Below are 24,894 nucleotides of genomic sequence, written 5' to 3'. Positions count from 1 at the left end.
AAGCAAACGTTTAATGTTGTGGGATAGTTTTTCTCGGTGTATTCATGATACATTTATGATTAATGGCGTTTTGGTTTAAAAATGGAAGGAAAAGGTCGAGCCTTTGGCGACAACAGTGACGATAGAGGGTTGAACAATGTCCATAGGATTAAAACCTACCAAAGTTAAAAAAATGTAAACGAAAGGCTTTTAGTTATATATATAAAGTCTATTTTTTTCATGGAAGATTACAGTATTGATATGAAACAACACAGTGAAGAAGAAAACCAAAAAAAAAAAAATTAAAAAGGTAGAAGTGCTTAACAAACAAGGAAAAGTGAAAAAGATTGTCAGCTAACGATTTAGAATGGATAGAATTTTCATATTTGAGAAGAGTTAGGCAGGTCAAGAAAGAAGATTTTGGGTAATGAAGTAGTAGCTTTTAAGATTTGTGATTAGTAGATACGAGGACGAACTGATTTTATTTTATTTTTTAATTGGCACTTCATATTTTCGTTAAGGGGTCAACAGAAGTTAACGGTGGAGACATTTAAATTGGACAGACCGATAACGTTAGGGACTTAAATCGAACGGATCAATAACGTTAGTGATTATTTCTCCTTAATTTTTAAATTGGTGACCAAAGTCGGTCAGATCGAAAATAAAAGGGGCTATTAGCGTAGTTTATCCTAATTAGATTTATTATCTCATTATAAAAATTATTATAAATTTATTTTTTTTAATTTAATTTATAATATTTATAACATCAAATTTTAAAATTTTAATTATATCTCATCTCACTATATTAGTTAATTATCAGTAATGCTAAACATATATATTTTTTTAACAGATGTAGGCAAGTGTATTTTTCTAAGAGATTACCGTATCACGAGGAAAGTTGTTGGATTAATTATTGTGTACATTAGAATGGAGGAGCAAATTCTGGTAGTTGAGGCCTTGTGGCCAATGGTTCTTCCCATCGTTGGGGTATGCTTAAGTACATTTCTTGGTAGTAGTATGTATTTTTAACAAGTTATATAATGATATAAAATTATAAAATTAAACTATTCATAAAATATTTAATTTATATAAGAATTTAAATTTTTTAAAGATATTATCATTTTTCAATACTATTCAATCAATCATTGGTATACTCAAAATTACAAATAGATAATCAATAAGTGTTAAATATAATAATAAAGTATATTATAATTTTAAAGAGGAGATTTAAATTTAAATTTTAAAAATAATTAATCATATTGCAAACATAAATCATAATATATATATATATATATATATATTTGAATATTCCAAGATGATTATATTATAATATTTATTTATAATTTTTCTTAGTATCTGATAACACATTATGTAGATATAGTTGCTCAAACTCAAGATCTTTAGATCGAACAATACTTATTTTTACTATTAAAATTGTTCAATATTATCAATATATATATATATTAATTTGAAGTACCTATAAGATAATATTTGAAAATGACCATTCAACTCAGTTGGTAGAGCACAAGACTCTTAACCTTGGGGGTCGTGGGATCGAGTTTCACGGAGGGCATTTCATAATTCGGAGGTCTCCTACGGATTTGTTCTTAACCTGGCGTTAGGGGCAACCTACTATCCTACCTCCCCCTTATCCCATTATATATGGGAATGAGGGTCAGCTAATTTATGAGATAATATTTGTTTAAAAATTTTCAATCAATTAATCATACTCTTAACATATATGATGTTCAAATTTAAAATATTAAATAATAATAATTTTATAACCATTAAGATAACTTCATCATTTAACATCACATAATGTGGCCTCTACATATGATAAATTTTTAAAATTTAAATTAAATTTTATAAAGGATGCGATTATAATCTACATGTATATATTAATTTTAATAAATGTTTTAAAAATTAAGGACTATTTATCAAAATGATACGGATAATTATAGGGGGGGGAATAATTTTACTATTATTATTAGCATCAAAGTGAAGTAAACGCTCTCTCGTATTTTCTTAAATTCTCGATAAATCCTTTCGAAGTTCCATTTTCCTCTTATTAATTCCATGTAATCTTCTCTCATTTGCTGCAAATTACTACTTTTAATCTCTTCAAGTTTAGCATTTCAATTCCATCTGAAGAAAATCAAACAAAATTGAAGTTGCCATTTTTTTCCTGAGATGAAGATGGAGGATTTAGACGACGTGGAGAATGATCAGATAAAAGACGTCGATTTCGGCGCCAAGCAGTTGCAGATAGTTAAAGTCGACGATGCGAAGCGAGTTATAGTCGGAGCGGGTGCTCGGATCCTTTTTTACCCGACCCTTTTGTACAATGTCTTCAGAAACAAAATCCAATCTGAATTCAGATGGTGGGACGAAGTTGACCAGGTTTCTCTTCTCTCTGAATTCACACTTTGAGGATCGATTAAAAATTGTGGCTTTCTTTGATTTTCATCTGTTTTGCTGATGATTTCTTCTTCGTTTTAACTTCAGTTTCTATTGCTGGGGGCGGTTCCATTTCCCGGGGATGTTCGACGGTTGAAGCAGTTGGGCGTTGGCTGCGTCATCACTCTCAATGAGCCTTTTGAAACTCTCGTTTCCACTTCTTTATATCATGTAAGCTTTTCTTTGTTTAAAATCTTTAATTGTTTAATTGAAAAATATGAATTCCCCCAGTTGAGCTTATTTTCCTGATCACACACACATGTATAGTTTAAGGTGATTGGTTTTTTGTTTGTTTGTTTTGGAAATAGCTTATTTTGTGTCTTCATCTTTACCTTCACTGCTTTATGGTTTATTGACAGGCACATGGAATTGATCACCTAGTGATTCCAACGAGAGATTATTTATTTGCTCCTTCAGTTTCAGATATCAGCAGAGCTGTGAATTTCATTCATAGTAGGATACTTTCTTTCAACTACCTGTGTTAATCACCGTTGCCTGATTGTTGTCACACCCGATCCCCCCCCCCTCCTTGTTTTTTTTGCTATAGAGAATGCTTCGTGTGGCAGAACCACCTACGTGCACTGTAAAGCTGGACGAGGAAGGAGTACCACCATTGTGCTTTGCTACCTGGTAATTCTCTACCTATTGCATGGTGCTTGTTGAGAAACTGTTGTTCAGTAATCTTTGAGGCAAGCTCTGTACTTGATTTTTCATTGTAATGATTGAATTAACTCTGGTAGGTAGAGCATAACCAGATGACACCTGCTGGTGCCCCCGAATATGTTCGGTCTCGAAGACCTCGAGTTTTGCTTGCCCCGTTACAGTGGAAGGTATGTGTTGTTATCATGTGCAGAGTATGAAATTTCCTTAGAAATACATGGGTTTTTTTTTCTTTTGCATGTTTTGCGCCGAATCCCTCTACATGAAATGCGGGGAATGAGGTTGATGACAATGAAGTTCATACTTTCTCTAGTGGATCTGTTTTTGTTAGTTTTAGGATACATGAATTGCCAGAGTTTTCTTATTGCAAAAAAAAAAAAAAATCTCCCGTCTCCATATCCATTTATTGTTTGCATATGAACTGAGAATAGATCCATGTTCCCAAATCGAACTTGAAGATACTAAATTTTATTTTTTTTTACTCGTTTTATTATTATTATTATTATTATAATTATTATTATAATTATTATATATATTATTATTATTAAAAAAATAATTACAAACAGGCCCAGATTGGACCAGCCCAATTACAAAGGACCCAACAGGCCCAAATCAGAAATCCTAAAACCCAATTAGGGTTTTCTATCCTAGTGCTGCCGCCGCTTTGCTTCTCCACCGTTGGATCTAGCATTGATCCAACGGTCCAGATGGCGCCAGACGAAACCCTAGTGTTATGATACCCTAGGGACTACACCAGCGGCCGCCGCTCCACGTCGCTCCAGCCGCTGCCACGCCCCAACCGAAGGCTCCAGAAGTTCCAACACCAGCCGTCCACGTTATGGCCATGGGTGAGTCACCACTGGGAGTCCGGTGACTCACCAAACTCCACTCTTTTACCCGGTCCGATGGCCACACCGGTGATGGCTATAAAGCCATCACCCCATCTGTAGAAAAAAAAACAGACCGAGAGAGACAGAAACCGAGAGCAAAGATACAAAAATAGAGACCAATTCACAACAACCAGCAACAAAAAACAAAAGAAAAGGGAGGAGAGAAGCTTACCGAGGAAGCTACGACCACCGGACCTCTTCAAACGTCACCAAAACCTTCGAAAATCGAAGGTACTTTCTTAGATTTGCTCCGATTAGGAGCGTTTTAAAATAAAGGAACACCGGAACCGTCATTAGGACGGTCCGGTCTACATAATGGTGTAAAAATAATTTTTTCCGGCCACCGGATGCGGTGGCCGGTGGTGAGAGTCACAGCGGCAGACGGTTGCCGTCCGGTGACCGGCTTCCCTCCGATGAGGGAAGCTAGAGAGAAGGGAGAACTTTTATTCTCTCTCAGTTAGAGAGAGAAATAAAAAAAAAAGAAATGAGATATGGCCCGAAGGGACAGTCGGATTTGGCTTTAAATAGCCCTTCCCGAACGACGTCGTTTCGGGGAGGGCTATTTGTGTAATTTTTAATTGTTAAATCTCGTCCGCCATCCCTTGAATTTGTAATCCTTACATTTTAGTCACTAAATCGAGTTTATAATCCTTTTAATTCAGATCTTTAATTTTAATTTTATTTATTTTAGTCCTTTGTATTAAAATAATATATTTAGGGTAAATAACAGATTTAGTCCTATAATTTTAATAATTAATATTTTAATCTGAATAGTATGTTTTAATTTATTTTATTCTAATATCCGAATTTTATATAATTTTATTTTAGTCACTAAATTAATAAATAAGAAAATAGCATGTTTAATCCCTATAATTTTGATTAATTATGAATTAGGTATTTAATTTTAATTTTACTATAATTTAGTCACTAATTTTAAATCTTTTCATTTATTTTATTGCTTTTAAATATATAGTTCTAATTATATTTTTATTGTTTTAATTTTACTTGTTTATATATTTAAATATTTTGTAGTCATAAATATATATATAATAAATAATAATTTATATTTTTTTTTAATAAATTATTTTAACATTTATTTGTCAATATCGAAGAAAAGGGCAGTCTTAATACAACTAGATGTCCTATTCTGGTATTTTAAAATTAAATATTATAAAAAATTATTATTTAATTTTATTCAAATTAATATTTATTAATATCAAAGAAAAGAGTTGTCTTAAGGTACCTAGAAGTCTTTTTCCGATATTTTTAAATATTTTTTTATATAATTTTGAAATAATAGGATTATAAATTAAATATATTTTGAATTTTTAAAATTTTAATAATAGAGACAATTTATAATTAAAAAGTACCAATTTTGGGCGTTGTAGGGGTGCTAATCCTTCCCTAAACGTAACCGACCACGAATCCCTTTTTATTATTAAAAAGAACGAATTTTTTGTTATAAACGCAGATCAGTTCATTTTTTAATTGATATTTTCTTAAAACTCTTTTAAAAAAAATAATTTTTAGGTATTCGACCTACCTGACCCAAAAGGCCGATGGCGACTCCCAAATTATTTTCAAAAATCATTTATTCACATCAATTTTCATGTCAAATAAATATTTCGTAACTAGACGAAAACCGGTTACGACAGAACTAATTACAAAATTTCTTCCATTTACGGTTACGAGAAGGCAGTTGTGGAGTACAGCATGCACCGACAACCAGCTTCCATACACTCTCCTTCAGTGGATGCAGTTATGATTACAAAAGCAGATCTTGAAGGTTATCATAGTACTTTTGATAACAATACCAGTGATAAGGAGCTTGTAATCCTTCCAAGAATGGTGAGTTCCAGCCCAATGATAGCAAGATTGTCGTGCCTTTTATCATCATTCAAAGTCTCTGGTGTTTTTGGACCTGTAAGTGGGAGGCTTCACGAAGCACATGCTTGCTGAGTCTGCTGCTCCATGAAAACATTCGTTGTTGTTGTTGTTGCTTGTACATAAAAATAGAAAATAAGTATAGATTGTAGTGGTCTACGAAAGATCTATGTAAGTGTGTATGTCAGAAACAGAAGGAAAAACTATAAAACACAGAAAGCCAGAAGACTTCTTCAATGATAATCGATATATTTAGCGTATATTCAATTATACAGTCAGCTTTGCTGTTTTATATACCCATGTTTGAATTGTGCAAAGAGTTTCCATTTTTGAAAAAGCATGTAAATTACATGTTTCGTGGGCATGGACTAAGAAATGAGAGATTTTAGCAGCTTCAGGTGTCCTGATTAGCCTGGTAAGAAGTAGCACACTCGATACCTCCCAGTTTCCATGGGGTGACTAATGCTCTTGTTGTTTAGCTGAAACTGTTCGGTGAAAGCAACTCGGCACTTAGGTCATCTCTTCTTGCCTGTATACCAAAACAGCTTTTCGAAGGGGTGAGCAGTATAGCATTATAAAGTACCTTGTAAGACTTCTTCAACGATATATGCATAGCATATGTTCAATTATATAATCAGCTATGATGTCTTATATACACATGTTTACATCGTGCAAAAACTTTTCATCTGTGAAAAAGCAGATGCTTTGCATGTTTTTGTGGACATGGAACAAGAAAATGAAAGATTATACAGTTTTCAGGTGTCCTGATTAGCCTGGTAAGAAGTAGCATACTTGATACTTCCCTGTTTTTATTGCTTTTTGTTGTTTAGCTGAAACTGTTCAGTGAAAGCAACTCTGCACTTTGGTCATCTGGATTTTCCAAATGGGTGAGAAATGTTGCATTATACAGTACCTTGTAAGCAGGGACGGAGCTCCTTATGGCCAAGGGGCCGCCCTTATTAAAATTTATATATTTGATATAATTTTAGTTTAATAGTATTTTGATTTATGTAAAAATAAATATTTAAATTTAAAAAATATAAAAATTTATTAAATATTTAATCAAGTGAGGGTTGAACTAAAGAATAATAAGTTTGTATTCTAAATTTTTGGTCTAATTACAATTTAAGTCATTATAAGTTTAAATATTAGACAAATTAGAAGTTGTCTTTAGAGTTTTGAGTTTTGAGTTTTTTTTATTTATTTAGGGTGAATACAAGGTAATATTTGTACAAATACTTTCAATTATTTGACAATGAACGCTCATACCCCTACATATATGCTTGAACTCAACAATCCGTTAATCACTAAGGTTGTTTAGTTCATGTTAAATTTCAAGTTTAAATACCTAATACGTCTTTATATTTTTCTTAAATAATCTAATATTTCGGTTCATGCTAATATTTAATTCTCACTCGTTTCTGTTTGAAAGTTGCCAAACCGTCTCTCATTTTGATGTGATGTCCATGAAACAAAGGGAAAGAAGGAAACTTCATGAAGGTGAGATGGAAGTATGATTAGTCAATGCTTTTGTTTGTCACCTGTTCCCCAACAAGAAGAATGTGGCAACTACTATACAGATGAGAAAGGATACAAACAAATCTTTATCAAAGGAAGCTACTCCCTGCAGGTACACTACAAAATTTGATAATTCTTCATTGTCTACCATCCCAATATTACCATCTCTTCATTAATTAGGACAGTTGGCTACAATTCTTTGCCTGGTATTTTGTTTATACATGTACTGACAACTTTTTAAACACTATTACTCAGAGATTTAAATAGCGGTTCGTGACCACGATAGCGCCCGTGATAATAACAATAGCAGTGCCCTCCGAAAACGCTATTATTTGATTGCGACACCCGTAATCTCCGCAATAGCGTTCGCTATGCCCGTAATACAGTGATAATAATACTATCCGAAAACACGACCGCGATTTGAATCCTTACTATTACTTGGTGCATGCATTTTCAAACATCAGAATGACATAAGCTGCCAAATTTTGTACATAGTAATTGCATCTATCATAACCTTATCTTCACCCCACAATGTACTTTCAGAAAGAAAATGGCATTTAAATAATCCTTTAAAAAGCAGCATTGGCCTCATGGGGCTAGTATGGCCATGGTGGTGGGTGTAGAGAATCCAAAAAGGCAGAATTTGCCATGTTGTGATATTCCTTGTTGCATTATCCACAAATTCTACCTGCAACTTCTTTATGGGACCAAATCTCTGCAAACCCAGAAACCCTAAACCCCTTTTTGTAAATAATATAAAATTAATTACAAAGGGGAGATGGAGTTGTATACAGAAAGATGCCTGGTTCAAAAGTTGACATTCTGTTGGAACAGATAGATGGGGTAGCATATATGTCCATATAATAATGTATAATAGCAATAGATATAGAAGATATAGTACAGTACAGTGTGTGTGTATATATGACAAGAAAATAGAATCTTGCCAATAACATATTAGAGTCATTTCAATGCTTAAAGGTTATTCTTGTCTCTCTGCTCATTCCCTTGTATTCCATGCTTTATTCCCTTTCAGAAACTACTACGAAGCTGCATGCCTCACCCTCCATTTGCAGTTTTTAGCTTTATTTCATGCATGTCCCATGAAAGGAAATATAGTAATATATATGCACGTTACCTCTCCTCCCCTCTCTATCTATAAGTATATTTTATTGGTCCGATATCTCTGGTGTCCATATTATATGAGTTCTGATTATATCTTAAACTGAATTAAATCAAATTCTTAAATGAGAAACAACGACATCAAATTTAAAAAATAGACAGATATTTTAGAATGTGTTTTATGCTGTAATATTCTAATGAAAGATTCGAAGATTCCAATAAGAGAGAAGATTAAAGAATTTAATGATACCCCACATTCTCTCTTATCTCTCTAAAATCCAGAGAACCAAACAAATCAACTCCTTTATTACGAGTATGACAAGCGCTTGCCAAAGAAAAAACCAATGGATAAGACAGTAAACATGCAAGTAAACTTCATCGTGGCAACGTCCCATTTGTCACCTCAAAATACGTCTCTTGATTTAGAATGAGTGTTGGATGAGTCAAATAATTTTTTTTTATTTGTTTTATATCCGAGGTTCGGATTTACTCAAAACCAGGGTAAAGTACATCTACTTTTCAATTGGCAAAAACATCAGTACCAACACAATGCACCAAAGGAAATTTGTCACTAAAAGCAAATTGCAAAGGATTAAAAAGATACAGGAAACAAAAGAAAATACTTGACCTGATAAAAAATCAATTGCACCAACTTTCTTCGTGCTCATTAGCAATAGTAGTTTTCTTTCCATTTTCTTTTGACATTGATTTGGTGAGCATATATAATGGTGTAGTTGCAGAGCTGTCCCCCTTAGATGATATTGTAGGGACAAAGCAATGGAGGGAAACTGATTTTACTTCAAAGAAGGGATTTGACCAGGGAAATATATATATACGTATGATGAAAAGTTGTCATGGTCATGATCTATAACTCCTAATTATTAAGGACTAATTCTCCTTTCCTTTAGGGTATTTTTGCAGATAAATATACATGGCCCGCAGACAACTCATGATCCTTACCTAGTTGAAATGTTGCATAACAATTGGCTAGCTCTAGCCTTGAAAATCATCCATGAAAAAAGAAGAATAGAAAAAGTGGCACATCAAAAACAAAAACAGTTCTGAAACAAATATTTTCATTTCTGTACATATTTTATTAGAAAACTGAGTAACAACACAACATAGATCAACCAGTATGTGTTGCAAATTTGCACAAACTCTTTGGTACTTTCTTTGTTTGAAAAAGAACATACGGAAAGAAATTGTACAGAGTCTTGAAACAATAAAATAATAAGAATAGACATACAAAGATGATGGCAAAATCTCGTTGATAGTGCGTTGAAATTTTTTTTTTCACGAAATAGTGGGATCGTCAGATTAATTGCTCAAGTGGTGTCCTCTACAGTACCGGGGGTAGGTCGCCATGCACGCCCGGCGACCTACCAGGTCGCCATGCACGCCCAGCGACCTGGTAGGTCGCCATGCATGCCCTGCGACCTACCAGCCAACGACCTCCATGCCCATGCACGCCCATCTCGCCAAAGGAGCACGCCCATCCATGCCCTGCTGCATGCTCGCCTGCTCGCGACCTTGCCGGGACTCCATGGCCCCGAGTGTCCCATGCATGAACCGTTCCTTGGTCGCCTCGAGTGCCCCATGCATGAACCGAGCCCCGAGTGCATGGCACGATCTCCCCATGCATGAATCCTTGGTCGCCCCGAGTGCATGGCGACCTCCTTGGTCGCCGGGCGTGCATGGCGACCTAGGAGGTCGCTGGGAGTGCATGGCGACCTATGGTTGGGTTGTGCATGTCCCATGCAGAGCAAGCCACGTCGTAGGTCGCCCGGAAGGCATGGCGACCTACGGCCACACTGTTGATTTCGCCTATTCAGCAAATATTGGGATAACGTTATTTCGTGAATTATTTATTTTGAGGGCATTATATCGTGAGTTTAGCCCAAAGATGATATTGTGTCATCATAATGGCGGTGATTTTCATGCAGGGAAGGGTATTTTTTTCCCTTTTCTGTATTTTCTCCTTCTTTTCCTTTTGTACTTTCTCTCTTTCCAACATGGACTGTTTAACAGTTAATTCATTTGAGACTTTGAAAGTCATATAAACCAGGCCCCTCTGGTCCTCCCCCATTAGAGTAAACAAAAAGAGGGGAAAAAACTATAGTAATAGATGGTTGGTTTTTCCTTTGGCCTTTATCCTTGAAAAGAACTTGACCAGAGCTAGGCTTCAGGTATACTAATAATGATGTCTGTAAGGAATTTCCTTTCTTTTGACAATTTTTTCTTTTTTTCTACCCATGATGATCCTGGTTGTCAGGGTCAGGCCAGAATGAAGAGTACTTCAACCATTCAGCTTCTTGTGGGTTTGTAATGGATGATCCCTGTTCCAAAAACAAACAACAACAAAGCCCATGTTCAGCAATGAAAAACACTACTTATAATTAGGATTTTAACCAAAACACAACAAAATGAAGAAGCTGCCTTCTTTTGTCTTCTCTCCAACTACACAATCAAGTTGGTTGTTGGTGTATCTATCTTATGCAACAAATGTGATAATAGGGTTTCCATGCATGTCGCTATACTTCCTTTCCCATGAACCCAACCAAAAGAATGTTATTCACTGACTAGCTTTTTCTTTGCTTTTTGGAACTTTCTTTTTCCCATGATGCTTAAAATAGCTTCAAAGGGGGGTAATTTCCAGGATTTTACAGCAACTTGTAAAGCAACTGTATGCAAATGAAAACCAAATGGGGTGTAGGGAAAGTAGTATAGGCTCTTTAGTTTTCAAATTACTTTTTCTTTTATATATATATTGTCCTAAAGAGAAATATAAAAGAAGATTATATAGAGTTTTCAGGGATTTGGCTTCATTTGAAATATTCATAGTTTCACATTCTAATATATTTGAGTATGGATGACTGATGAAAGAGTTTTATGTTTAATCACTTTTGGCTTAATTCATTGTTCTCCCTAAATTATACTCATTTTTCATTTTGGTATAAAAAGTTAACAATTTTTTTATGAGAATGTGTCACTTGACATGTTCATATTGAGTAACTTTTTTGAGAAAATTTGAACATAATGATAGTTTAAATGCCAAAGTGTGTAAAGAAAGTTAAGGTGTCAAAGTAGAAAACGGGTATATTTTAGGGCTGTATTATGAATTAAACCATTTTGAAAAGGCTGTGCACTCTTCTCGACAGAACTTTATTGTAGTATGATAGCTACGTGCATTTCTTTACAGGATGCTGAATGCCATGCTAAATCTATGGAAAAAAGAAAAAAGAGATGGAGAGAAAAGAAGAGAACTCTGGTTTCTCTCTCTTCTTTATATATATATATTCACTTCTTTTTATCCATTGTTTTTATCTACTATTCACTTAACTTTTTCTTTCTTTAGTCCATTGCTTGGTTGGTAAATTGGTAATATATGAGAAAGACAAAGCTCATAAGTTTCAGATCAGTCAAAAGTTCCTACTCACTTCTTTATTATCTGATGATGAAGTGCAACCCATTATCAGTTCCTCCAAGCCTGATGCAGACCTTCCTCCCAGTTATAATGTTGCTGTTGTTGCTGCTGTTGTTGTTGATGCTGCTGCTGCTGCTGCTGCAGTTTTATTCATTCAAACAATGGATGAACAATAAGGGTTTAAAAAATAAAGAAGAAGATGATGAAGAAGAAGAAAGACAGTTCATTGTTCCCAGTTTAGCTGACAATAGAAAGTAAGCATGGCTACATTGAGTCTGCCACATTTACTACATTATTACCCACCAAAATCCCAGAGTTTCAGTTTCACGGTCGAGCTGCATGCATCCCATATATTCATTTATAATTAAACCATAAAAGGTGCTTCAGCTTAATGAGTACCGTACTTAATATGTAATGTGGCATGCATGCGTAAAACATTGTGTCATGTTGTTCCTACTGAGTACATAGAGATTATATGTATCATTTTTTCAAAACAAAGTACCACTCAAAGTTGTAATCACAGATTATGCATAAAAAATGTGAGCTTGTTTAAACTACTGGTGGGATGGAGGTTAATTGATTTGATAAACAATGTGATATGTGTATATACTATATAGATTACCTGGAAATTTTCGTTTTGAAGCATTATTCTGGAGACATGGAAGGAATCGTCGAGAATGATGGAGTTGTGGTGGAGGGGGTGGGGAGATAATGGTGGCGATGGGATGCGACGGCCTACTAATGTGGAAGGCCATCGTAGTCATCTGATGATGTGTGTGCTGTTGTTGTTGTTGGTGGTGGTGTAGATGTTGCTGATTATGATCATGAGCCATATGATGTGGCCGGAGATGCTCCGGTATCTCTTCACAAGCGCCTTGAGCCGGAGCTTCCCTTGCGGCCGAAGCTTCTCCGATCCCCACCTGGAATAGACACTCGAAACAAAAACCAAGCTGGATAAATTGCAGAAAATTACAAGGTACAAATGTCAATGCCATCAGTTATGCTTTTATTTCGTGGTGGTTGATGAATGTCAAAAGAAGGGGAATAAAGCACAATGTATGAAACAAAAATGTCGAAGCTTTTTCTAAATGGGGTGAAACCGAAATGATCGGATTTTAACTGTTGGATATCCATGGCAACACAGCGCCATAACTCGATAAAGCAGCCGTGACCCCGGCAGTAGAACCGGCGACTTCATCTCTAAGATGGATTATTTCCTTTGATAAAGAACAGCTCCCACTGCCACTATCTCTTCGGCTATTCGGATCATTTGCAATGGCATTGGTTGCTTCGCTAGTCGTCGTCGTCGTCGCAGTTCTATCCGACCAGTTGCACTGCCTCGTTGAGTTGATAAAATATCTTCGACACAACGAGCTCTCCTTCTTTCTCTTCTTCGTTCTGACCCAGATGGTATTGGTGCATCACCCAATTCGTCTTCTCAGGTTTCCGATTCTTGCCGAATTCGTGTAGAGAACCAGGATCTTCTTGCACCCTTTCTGCTTGCCGTTCACCATCACCGGCCTCGTCTTTCCGGTTTAGCCACCTCGTTTCTCCGCCTTGTAAGTCGCATTCCGTTTGAATTTCCTCCGTTTTCGTGTTCCGGTGGTGTAGGCCTTTGATGGTCTGTGGAAGAAATGCCTACTCAATCCATCTGTGCTTACTCCTACAAGAAATGTAATCAAACCAAATCCAAAAGAAATCAAGTTAGGTTCACTTAGGTGCAACAAACTTCAATGAAACAATGCATACATACATACGTACAAATTCTGAGCTACCTGGGAGTTTCTCAGGATGGTATAACAAATGCCATCTTCCTTCAATGGTGGGGATGAATTCATCGATCAAAGGGTGAGATTTCATGTCTTTGGCTTCTACTTTAGCTTCAAGGTGTTCTCAGTTCTTGGTCTGTGGGATCAAATTTAACTCCGGCTGGTAAACCTAACCAGTCCTGCAAATTTCATATCATTCAGAATCAAAGTTTCAACTAAAGCGAAAAAGAGAAAACATAAAAAGAAGAAGGCTTTAACAAATTCTTACCGGCTTTCCTTCGAGCTTGTGACCGCAACCAGGGCAGTGCTTTGATCCGCACAGTTGATGCTCTTCGAGCTTCGCATCGATGAGATCGGAGCTGCTGACGGATCCCAGGTTACCCCTGTTCATCTTCTTCCTCTAGTTTCCTCCCAGTTAGCTTCTTCTCTATAACACAACCATAAGCGCCTGTTCGGAAAACACCAAAAACCAATCAAGAAACAAGGAATTGCAAGCAAATTAAAACCCAGATGGAAACTATATATGGTTCAAGAGAATATATCTGTTTCCACTTTCCCTCGAGGAAATGTCACTCAACACCAGAATTCGCTTACTTTAACCGAAGCAAAGAAGGGAAAAGATTTTAATGATATTCTTCTTGCTCAAAAGCTCAAGAACTTGACTAGTAAAGCAAGGAAAAGGAGGAAACGGTCTTCAGAGCTGTTACTTAAGGGTACAAAAACAAAAGCATGGCAAGTTGAGAACCCCCATCTGTATCTATATACTTCAAATATACGTAAATACTTCCCTTTATACTTAAAATATACCCCAAAATAAGTTTTTTTTCATTTTTATATATATATATTGATGATATGTGATAGACGTGGCATTGGAAAGCTTTGAGTAAGGAAGACGATACGCATATGTAATTAAGGGGAAAATTACAGTTCTTTTTGTTCATAATATATATATATATAGGTGATTACAACAGATTAGGGAGAGAGGTATATGAAAAAAGGGTTTAATAAAAGGGAAAAAGCGAGGAGATGAGAAGAGAGGTCATGGGTTTGAGATGGATGGTGATGATTATTCTTTTCACCATTGATGTTATGGTTTGCAGATAGAGAAAGGAAGGCAGACAGAGAGAGAAGAATTACGGCGTTGCTTGATATACAAGGCAAATGAACAGTGATAAACAGTGTGTACTCGTGGCCCACTAACATCTCAAATCTATATAATAAAATCATATACACAGATAGTTATTCATGTATATATAGAAGAAGAAAAAAAAAACGTGTATATACTATTATATATATATATGAAAACTAATTATACATTAAACATGATTTTAAGAAAAAAAATAAAATTTAATATTAAAATAGAACAAAAATAATTTAAATTAAAAATATAGTTTATCTTTTTTGCGGGAAATAACGACGGATTTAGAAATTAGAGCTTTGTTGGCATTAGATTTTCTAGGTTGCTTTGTTTTTCATGTTGATATGTTAATGATCAAGACTTTATAACATTTATGACCGGATTTATTAAATGAATTTAATAGTTAAAGAGATTTTTTTTTTGAAATCTTAAATTCGAACAATGTTTTATAGATTGTGTGCATTATTTACTGTTAAAAGAAATCTTAAAAATATATTTTTAATTGTCCAAATCATTAAAATAAAACTTGTGGTTGGATTTACATTTAAAAGATATTTTTAATACACTAATTGTTTTCTAATAGTTTTATAAAAATATATTTTATAGGACACATATTTATTGATGTGACAGATAGAATTTCTAAGATTTATATTTGTTAAAAGATTCATTTTAAAAAATGATTATACGAAAATACAATTAAATTAAGTTATCTTTAAGTAAGATCAATGGTTCAAACTCTGATATTTGCGATTGGAGTAAACTGTAATAGGAGGGTTGTCTTTGTCTCTGCAATATCCGATATATTATTAAGTAAGCTTTGGTTTAATATTGCTTTTAGGGTTTATTAATGCTCTGATCCTTATACTATTGGAACTTTTAAAATTGAATTCCCTTACTTTTATTTTCAAGAATTTTGTTCTTTTATCTATGTTATTTGAAAATTATAGTCCAATGATAATATTGTAATAATTTCACTATATCTGAAATTTTGACATTGTAATATTAAAAAAAATTATTTAAAAATGAAGTTTAATGTAAAAGCGTTTCAATTCTTAAATAAGACATGAAGCGATTGAATTTTTGAAATAAAAATAGAGGACTAAATTTCAAAAATACGAAGAGGTTGGGAGTGGCGACAGAATTAGACCCTTTTTTGAGCGGTAAGGGATTGTATAATACACTTAAAAGGGCATGGAAGTGGAACAATTATGTGGTCCAATTTCGTAGATCTTTCCGTTGGAAAAGTAATTGGATCAGATTCAACGATGGTCAAGGCTCCACGTAATCATTCAAGTAAACATAAAAATAAAATAGAAATCCGTTGAATGATGAGGGACCCTAAATATGTTTGCAAAACAAATAGATGACCATGCTCGATTGCTTCTTTGACTATTTTTTTAAAATTAATATTTAATATTTTGACGGTGAAACTTTTCCATAGTGATTTTAATATAACGCATTAATTAATATTTAAATAATAATAAAATCATCCTATTAATTGTTAAATTTTAATTTGTGTAATAAATTTAGTCACTAAACTTAAAATATTTTAATTTTTAGGTTACACTTTCGTTGTTAAATTTCCATTATTTGTTGGTAAATCGTTAACCGCATAATTTGACAATTTCTTATCCGTTTTCAGAAAATGACTAATATAATGTGTTTCTAATTAATATTTAAATAAAGAGTAAACTATTTCATTAGTCATTCAAGTTTATTTTGCGTATCAATTTGATCATTAAATTTTAAAACGCTTTAATTTTAGCACTAGATTTCGACATTAATTTCTTGAACACCATTAAATAGTTAATGATATTTTGATGTTCTCGTTTCTTCCTTTTTTTTCCCTTCAAAACATGGCAACTTCTTTTATCATCATTAGTAGTCAATCGTCACCAGTCATCGATCATCAATTCCGATAAGTTTAGCATCAAAATGTTCATATTTCACTCCTCGTTTTTTCTCATTTAATGATTTTTCCCAAAAAACACTCAAAATTAATGAAAATCTAAAAATTTGATGTTAAAGCACTATATCCTCCAATGATCGTCTAGTGAAGCTTTTTTGAGGTATTTTTATTTTCTTGAAATAATGCTTCTCACCCTTCAAATTTTTGTGCAAACACGTAAAACCTCTCAAATTCGAGAAAGTTCCAAATCTTCAAAAATGATTTTTGTGTTAATCAGTTTTAAATGATTTGAGAAAATTTAAACGAATAAAATAGTAAAACATGATGAGACAAGTTACTTGTACTTAGGGTGACTGCAAAAAATGTAGAGATTAAAATTTTTGATGAAAGGATGAAAATCCTCTGATTTTCATGAAAAATATGAGAGATATAATAAATTATTTTTAACTGACACGTCAGCATAAAATTATCATGTCATACGGATGTTAATATTAAACAATTCAGTGCTAAAAAGTCAATGTCAAAAGTTTGATGCTAAAATTAAAGAGTTATAAAACTTAATGATCAAATTGATATACAAATTAGAGTTCATTGATTAATAAGATATTTTTTTAAAAATAAATAATTAAAGACACATTATGTTAAATTAAAGTCGATTGCCAAAAATAAAACTCTACCACCAGTGTATCAAATAATTATTTTATTTTCATTTAATATTAATTTTGTTAAAATATTTTTTTAGAAGAATATGGGTAGGGGGTACGAATGGCAACGGGCGGGTTTTGCTCGCCCCGTCCCCGAACCCAAAATAAATCCCAATCCCCGACCCCGACCCCGACCCGATTCCCGTCGGGTTTTTTTATCGAGACTCCCCATCGTGGATTTTTTTTCCCGTCCCTGAACCCAACCCAAAATATTATACTCAAACCCGAATCCGAAAATATTATATATATAATTAATATAAATATTATATATATATATATATATATAATCGGGGCGGGGCGGGGCGGGACGGGAATATCTTGACCCGTCCCCGAAAAAATCCCCGATACCCGACCCGAACTTGATCATGTTTCGGGTTTTCTTATCGAATTCGGGTCATTATGCCATCCATAGTAGGGGGAAAGGTGGGCCAAATGTAAGTGAAGTTTTGTGATGTGAGCAAAGATTAGAGGTATACTAGGTTTCTCTTTTTGTCCCAAATGGAATTTAATTGAGAGAATCAAATTACTCTTTTGATTAGTGCAGTATGATTAACTAATTTTTTTATGATATATCAACCTATAAATAATTTTTACCACTTTAGACTTGAAATTAACATTAAAGGCATATATATAAATCATAAGACTAGAGAAAATAATTCTCTATCTCATGATATCTCTATTATTCACCATTTCTTTCAACTCATTCATCGACTCTCCGTCAATTCATAAAAAATGATCCGTCAAAAATTACAATAAACAATTTGTTTTGAAGTATAGGGTCACCATACTAGAGTATAAGAATTGACAATGATTTTTTATTAGAGGATATGGTCTTAAGAAATTATGTTATAAATTTAAGGATTAAAATTAAGTTACTAATAAAAATTCGAAAAAAAATATATAAATCATGTGAGATTTTTTTTTTTTTAAAGTGTCTCTGCTTCCCATACCTCTTGATCTATCACTGATACTGCGAGGTTTGCCAATTCAAGTGCCGTTGCCACAATATCCTCTTCTACTAGGAGTTCCCTTACCACCTTCATTGCCTGATCATGTTAAACCCAGTAAAACCAAGATTACAACTCTGCCTAATGGTTGCTTCAGAAGCATCCGCAGTATCTATGAATATGCATTTTCCTGAGGAATATATGCTCTCCTGTATATATTATGTCTCCTCTTTGAGAAGATCATCTGTTTTTTAATTCCTCGAAAAATGGGCTCTTTGAATTTGGTGTCAAACAGAACCCTGCAGCATCAATAGGGTTATATGTTGATTGTGGTTCAGTCGATGAGTAACCAGCCTCGTGTTTTGTGACTCAGTGTTCTGACTCTGTACCAACTTCCATTGATTTTGCTGTGAAGGAGCATATTGATGTTGCCATAACGCCTGGAAAATGTTGGCTGCCCTTTGTTTTTGCAATTCTTTTGTTGTTACATTCACTCGATGAATGGCCTATTATCTTTCATGAAACACAGTGCTTTACCTTCATGTCCGAATGCTGTTGTGATTCTTTGCTCGTACATAACGTGAACCACCATTCATCATCATAAATACTTACATAAGCAATTTAAAGGTACTAATAGATCTAGAAATATTTTCTAAGGTAAGCATTCATATATTAATAATATAAATTTTTTATATGGATTGATACAAATAAAATTTATGGTGAGAATAATCAGTAAAATAAATAATTAACTAAAAAAAATCGAATTCTAAGGCAGAATAAGCTGCATCTGCCACTGCTTAAACATGAACAATTTGATAGGCATGCTCATGGAGCTGCTTTCCAGAAATCAGATTTGCTGTTGCCTGCATGTTGAAGGCTTCATCCTCTGAAATCATAATAGTGGATGGTAAGGAAATTCAAGACGCATGATATGGTAATGCAAGGTTTTAATCGATTTCATGCGCTTAAATATATTGAATTCATAAATTTTAAATTATTCTAATAATATTACCACCAAACATCAAAACATGTGCATTTAAACTGTTTTTTATCTGTTTTTTTTTTCGTGTGTGTGTGCAATATGTTGCTCTTATGTTTTTCGGTTTAGTGAAGCCATTTTACCCAGAAAATCACATCACACGGGGAAGATGATGATTGAACTTTGCCGCGAAGTTTACGATGACCGCTACGATGGATTCACTGCGCAGAACCTGATATCGAAACTTGATGGAAGGAACTTTATTACAATTTACAAACGGTGAATTAAAACCAAAGTTTGTCATCTTGCTCAAATTTAGAAACTTGCAAATGCATGCAAACAGTGATTAGTGAATATATATATATAATGATTAATATTTTAATATTAAATTTATTATGTATCTATTATTATATTTAAGCTTAAGGGTGACTTTTGTCTCTGTGATACATCTAATTTATCATTTTCGTCTTTATGATAACATTAATTTAGTCCTCAAAGTTGTTTAATTACATCATCTTGTACCTTAACCCTCATTTAAAAGCCTAAATTCTAAACTCTAAACCTTAATTTAAAACATTACAATAGTAAATATTTTAAACATTGATTCAATTGCACAATTTCGAATACTAAATTGATGTGAAAATACCATAAGAGCGAAAATAATAAATTGAGTATACTACAAAACCAAAAGTAACCCTTAAGCTTTATATTTATTATGTATTAGTTTATATACTTTTAGGGGAATAAACTATAATTTCAAAAGTAACTATGTATTTACGGTAAATTTTGGATAGGTAAGTATCTATTATGAAGTCTGAATTTTCTTCAATTAGTTATTTATTGTATTGATTGTATGTGTACTAAGATTTTATTTGTGCTCATTTCATATAAAATTATTTTATTAATATTTATCATTTTCTAAAAATATTTATGATATGTCATTATTCATAAGTAATTTTCAAATATTTATATTTCAATTATATGTTAGATTTTTAAATTTTTAATATTTGAATAGCCGATGACACAAAATTGAATTAATTTTTTTAAAATAATATAATATAATAAATAAATTTATACTTTATTTTTTTGGTAAGTAAATTATACTTTTACTTTTAAATTAAATGTAAAAAATAATTATTTTTTATAGTTAAAGATATAAATTTGGTTGAGCAACATCTATCAACTAATTTAACCTAAGCTGCCCCATTTTTCTCGTAGAAAGTTGTGTAGAACAGTCACAGTGTTTACACGTGACAGCGTTCAACACTAAAAACGGCAAAAAGAAAACAGCTGGCTCATCACCGTCAGGTGAATTTGTAAACGGTGGATTCAAAAATGGAGGTTTTTTCACTGGGTTCTTTAATCTAAACATCATTAAAATAAAGTTGCATTATTTTTAATTATTTTTTATGTTTTTATTTTGTTTTTAAAATTTTAATGCATTTCTTTTTAATTTTTAATTAAATGTTATCATTATTTTTTATATTATAGTAAATAATAGATTTAGTCAATATATTTTAAATTAAATAAATTTAAAATAATTGATATTTAAAAATTAATTTACAATTAGTGTTTTGAAAATCGGACAGGACTGGCCGGTTCAACTGGGAATCGTTGCCTAGTCCGGTTGAACCGCTACTAGTGAGCCGACCGGAACCGCTGAACCGTTCAAACCGGACCGGCTGAAAAACCGGAAAAAACCGAGAAAACCGAAAAAAAAACTTCGCCAATTTTGTTTTTTTTTTTTAAAAAAATTAAACCAAACGACTTCGTTTGCTAAACGAGTCAAGTCGAACTCGAGTATTGTTGAGCTCGACTCGAACTTGAAAAATTTAAAAGTAAGCTCAACTCGACTCAAACTCACGAGCTAAAAATTATCAAGTTCAACTCGAACTGGAAATATAATATTGAAACTTGAACTCAAAAATGCTTGAACTCAAAAAAAAAATTAGAAGCTCGATTGAAGCCTAAAATTCGAGCTTGATTGAAGTGAAAGAATAGTTCACTCAATGCTCACCAAAAGACTCCATGATTTTGAATGTCAAATTACCTCTATTATTTATAGAAGTTAGTTGGGATGATATTCTATGTTTCTTAACCATGTGAGATTGTTTTTAAAAAAAAATTAAACCAAATAATATCATTTTGTTATGATTTTTTAGCCCCAAATTTATTTTTTAATTATAGTTATATAATTATATTTATTATTTAATATGTTTTACCTTAAATATTATGTTGTAGTTAATTTGAATCATTTTGTTTCACTTGATTTTATGGTTTTTAACTTATATATATTATGATTTGCTTTGAATATGAATTGTGATATAAAAAATTATTTTTTATTAAATATTTTTGGAATTTTTATTTAATTTTTTAAATAATTATGACATCGTCCGATTCTTCCGACCTGTCGGACCGGTTCGACCGGTTGATCCAGTAAACCGATAATATGACAAGTTCGCTAATCGATCCGTTTCTGAAAACCATGTTTACAATTTATGCATAATACAAAAATTAATAATATAATTTGACAATAATATTTTAACAAATAATGTTCGACTTAAAACTAAATTTGAATTATATTATTTATATATCTTTTAAATATTATTATTTTAAATAAGGGAGGTGGAAGTTGAATTTTGTGCCGTCCCATTACAGACTTTATTAATCACAATGCAATGCCTGCTTGCTAGATTCTAGATGGAACCCAGTCCTGAAAAGCAACTCATCTCATGCCCTTCCGTGAAGCCCGTGTCTTGATGACTGCTTTTTCTTTTATTTATTTTTATTTTTATGATCCGACACGTCACGTTACCACGTGACCTCTCTATTTTGTTTGTCCGTGACGGACAAACGCATATTATAAAGCAAATGTTTCTTTTATGATTCAAATTAAAGGATTTCATTTTAATTTAAAATATAATACTATAAAACTTGTAAAGACATAATATCAAAATTTCTTAATGTTTAATTAAATATATCTTAATTTAATGTTTTATTTTATGATAAAAATTTTCTCTACAAATAAAAATTATTAGTTGACAGACTATTAACGTTTTAAAATATGAACATTTTTATTCTAAATATAACATTAAAGGCGAAAATACTCTAGCAAAAAGAATAAAGATTAAAGTGATTATTCAATCAAATATTAAAAGTCTTTTAATCATAAAATAAAATATTATGAGTCAAAATACTCTAAAATATAAATTAAAATGAATAATTTGACAAAAGTTGGGAAGTTAATTTTGATATTATTCCAACTTTTAAGTAAATTGAAAATTTAAAGAAGTTAGTGGACATATTCCTTAGGGACTCATCTTACTTTACATCTAATTTAACGAGAATAAATATATGTTTCGAATATGGTGTATCATATATCCGTTTTATTTCCATCGGGTAGTTCTGCTGAACGGCAGTCTAATTTAAGGTTAAAAAAAAGCGTTATCGGATATTTTTTTAATATTTCCGGTAGAGCGTAACCTAAAATATTTTTTTACCAGAAATTTTAATTTTGTTACATAAAATGAATATTTATGATATTAACATTTTCAATAGAAAAAAATAACATTTTAAGTAGCGCTCTACTAAAAATGTTAACATTTCCGGTAGCGAATTTTTTTAGCTTTATATTAGGTTGTCTTTCCTTAGACATCCACATTTCCATCCTTATCTCAAATAATTGTTTATATTTAGATATTATGTTAGAACTTTATTTTTTTGAATTCATGTTGAAATTATATTTTAATTTATAAATTAAAGAAAAGTTATTCCACGCTTGTCGAGCGTAGACGAGCACGGTAAACGATGAGCATTAAAAAATTAAATTATAAAATGTTAAATCATAAAGTACTAAACGCATAATTATAATTTAGTTAAAAATTAAATTATAATTTAATTAAAATATTGTATTTCTAAAAAATTGATTTTTAAAAATTTATTTTAATCACATTAGATCAAATATAAATTTGAAAAATTTATAAATCTTAGTTTATTTCAATATCTTGTAAGCCGTTGCTGCCACTGATATTGTCTTTCGCCAACGAATGAGTATTTTCCGTTCACCCCTATCGACGTGCCCACCGTTCGCGCAACCAATCTCTTAAGGTAAGTTTTATTAATTTTAATTTGTTTCATAATTAGGCTTTTGGCCAAGCAATCACCAGCGGATAGGACCTCCCTGGCTATCGGTATCTCAAATGGCAGTGGTCGTGGATGCTAGCGTGGTGCTTCCTCCATCTTGTCATCTTTCCCTAATCCCTTAATTCATGAACCCTAATCTTAATTTCTCAATTAGTGTAATTTAAAAACCCTAATAATCAAATTAAGTATCATATTTACTAAATTACAACTTCAATTAGAACAATCAAACCCTAATTTCTACGTTAGAGCCATATTTTTGAAATCCAATATCGATTTTCCAATTTCTTTCCCGCCAACCGTACCCTGGATCCTGTGTACCAGCACACATGCATGCTAGTATCATTACCCAATGCATACGAGTATGATAATTGTACACTGTTTTTGTTTTAGTTATACGTATCAATACTCTATATCAATGTATCAGTACGATATGTTTGCTTTGTGCTACGTTATGTTATTGCGATTGATAATGTCATTTATCATCTTATTAATGTTACTTTTGTTTATGTTTTTGAAAATACAGTGTATTGATACCCTGATATAGAGTATCGATACTCATAACTTAAACAAAAACAATGTACAATTATCGTACTGGTACGTGTAGGGTATTGATACTAGCATGCTCTCATATCAGTACACAAGATCCATAGTACAGGTATGGTCGGCGGGAAAGAAATTGGGAAATCAGTATTGGATTTTAAAAATACGACTCTAACGTGGAAATTAAGGCTCGATTGTTCTAATTGGAGTTGTAATTTAGTAAATATGATACTTAATTCGATTATTAGAGTTTTTTAATTACAATAATTGAGAAATTATGGTTGGGATTAGGGTTAGGGTTCATGAATTAAGGGTTAGAGAAAGATGATAAGATGAAGGCATCACCACGCCAGCATCAACGACCACTGTCATTGGAGGCGCCGAAAGCCAGGGAGGTCCTACCCTTTGATGATTGCTTGGTCGGAAGCCCAATTATGAAACAAATTAAAATTAATAAAACTTACCTTAAGGGATTGGTTGCACGAACGATGGTGAACGACTGGCACGTCGATAGGGATGAACGAAAAATACTCACTCATTGGCGAAAGACGATACCAATGGTGGCGAAAGACGATACCAATGGCGGCGATGATAATGGTGGCAGTGGTTTACAAGATATTGAAATAAACTAGGGATAATAAATTTCTCAAATTTATATTTGATCTAATTTGATTAAAATAAAATTATAAAATTTAATTTTTTAGAAATATTATATTTTTATTAAATTACATTTTAATTTTTAACTAAATTATAATTATATGTTTATTAGTTCATGACTTAACATTTTATAATTTAATTTAATTTAATAATACTCATTATTTATCGTGTTTGTCT

At 32.6% G+C, this 24,894-nt stretch overlaps 1 protein-coding gene, 1 long non-coding RNA gene and 1 pseudogene across 2 annotated transcripts; 1 reads left to right on the top strand and 2 right to left on the bottom strand.

The window, feature by feature from the left end:
* The first annotated feature begins 2,146 nt into the window (after positions 1-2,146).
* On the top strand, positions 2,147-6,084 carry LOC120156639 (phosphatidylglycerophosphate phosphatase PTPMT1-like). Its single transcript, XM_039167936.1, has 6 exons — positions 2,147-2,379; positions 2,485-2,607; positions 2,796-2,889; positions 2,984-3,066; positions 3,177-3,266; positions 5,682-6,084. The coding sequence occupies exons 1-6, from the start codon at positions 2,170-2,172 to the stop codon at positions 5,943-5,945; spliced, it is 864 nt and encodes a 287-aa protein (XP_039023867.1). The 5' UTR covers positions 2,147-2,169; the 3' UTR covers positions 5,946-6,084.
* Positions 6,085-10,658: 4,574 nt separating this feature from the next.
* On the bottom strand, positions 10,659-12,614 carry LOC120156641. The gene is made up of 3 exons (XR_005519075.1): positions 12,554-12,614; positions 11,945-12,054; positions 10,659-10,843 (listed from the first exon to the last, which is right to left on the bottom strand). It is a non-coding gene; the product is annotated as an uncharacterized LOC120156641 (long non-coding RNA).
* Positions 12,615-13,151: 537 nt separating this feature from the next.
* Positions 13,152-14,149, bottom strand: LOC120156640 (annotated as a pseudogene).
* Between the last annotated feature and the right edge of the window lie 10,745 nt (positions 14,150-24,894).

This window comes from Hibiscus syriacus, unplaced genomic scaffold, assembly GCF_006381635.1.
Source record: "Hibiscus syriacus cultivar Baekdansim isolate YM2019G1 unplaced genomic scaffold, ASM638163v2 tig00111234_pilon, whole genome shotgun sequence".
Classification (NCBI taxonomy): domain Eukaryota; kingdom Viridiplantae; phylum Streptophyta; class Magnoliopsida; order Malvales; family Malvaceae; genus Hibiscus; species Hibiscus syriacus.
This window is presented reverse-complemented; position numbering and strand designations above follow the sequence as displayed.

Coding starts and splice junctions, on each gene's coding strand:
- LOC120156639 (XM_039167936.1), top strand. CDS start 2,170: ATGAAGATGGAGGATTTAGACGACGTGGAGAATGATCAGATAAAAGAC. Junction 2,890..2,983: donor AGCTGTGAATTTCATTCATA/GTAGGATACTTT, acceptor TTTTTGCTATAG/AGAATGCTTCGTGTGGCAGA. Junction 3,067..3,176: donor CCATTGTGCTTTGCTACCTG/GTAATTCTCTAC, acceptor TAACTCTGGTAG/GTAGAGCATAACCAGATGAC.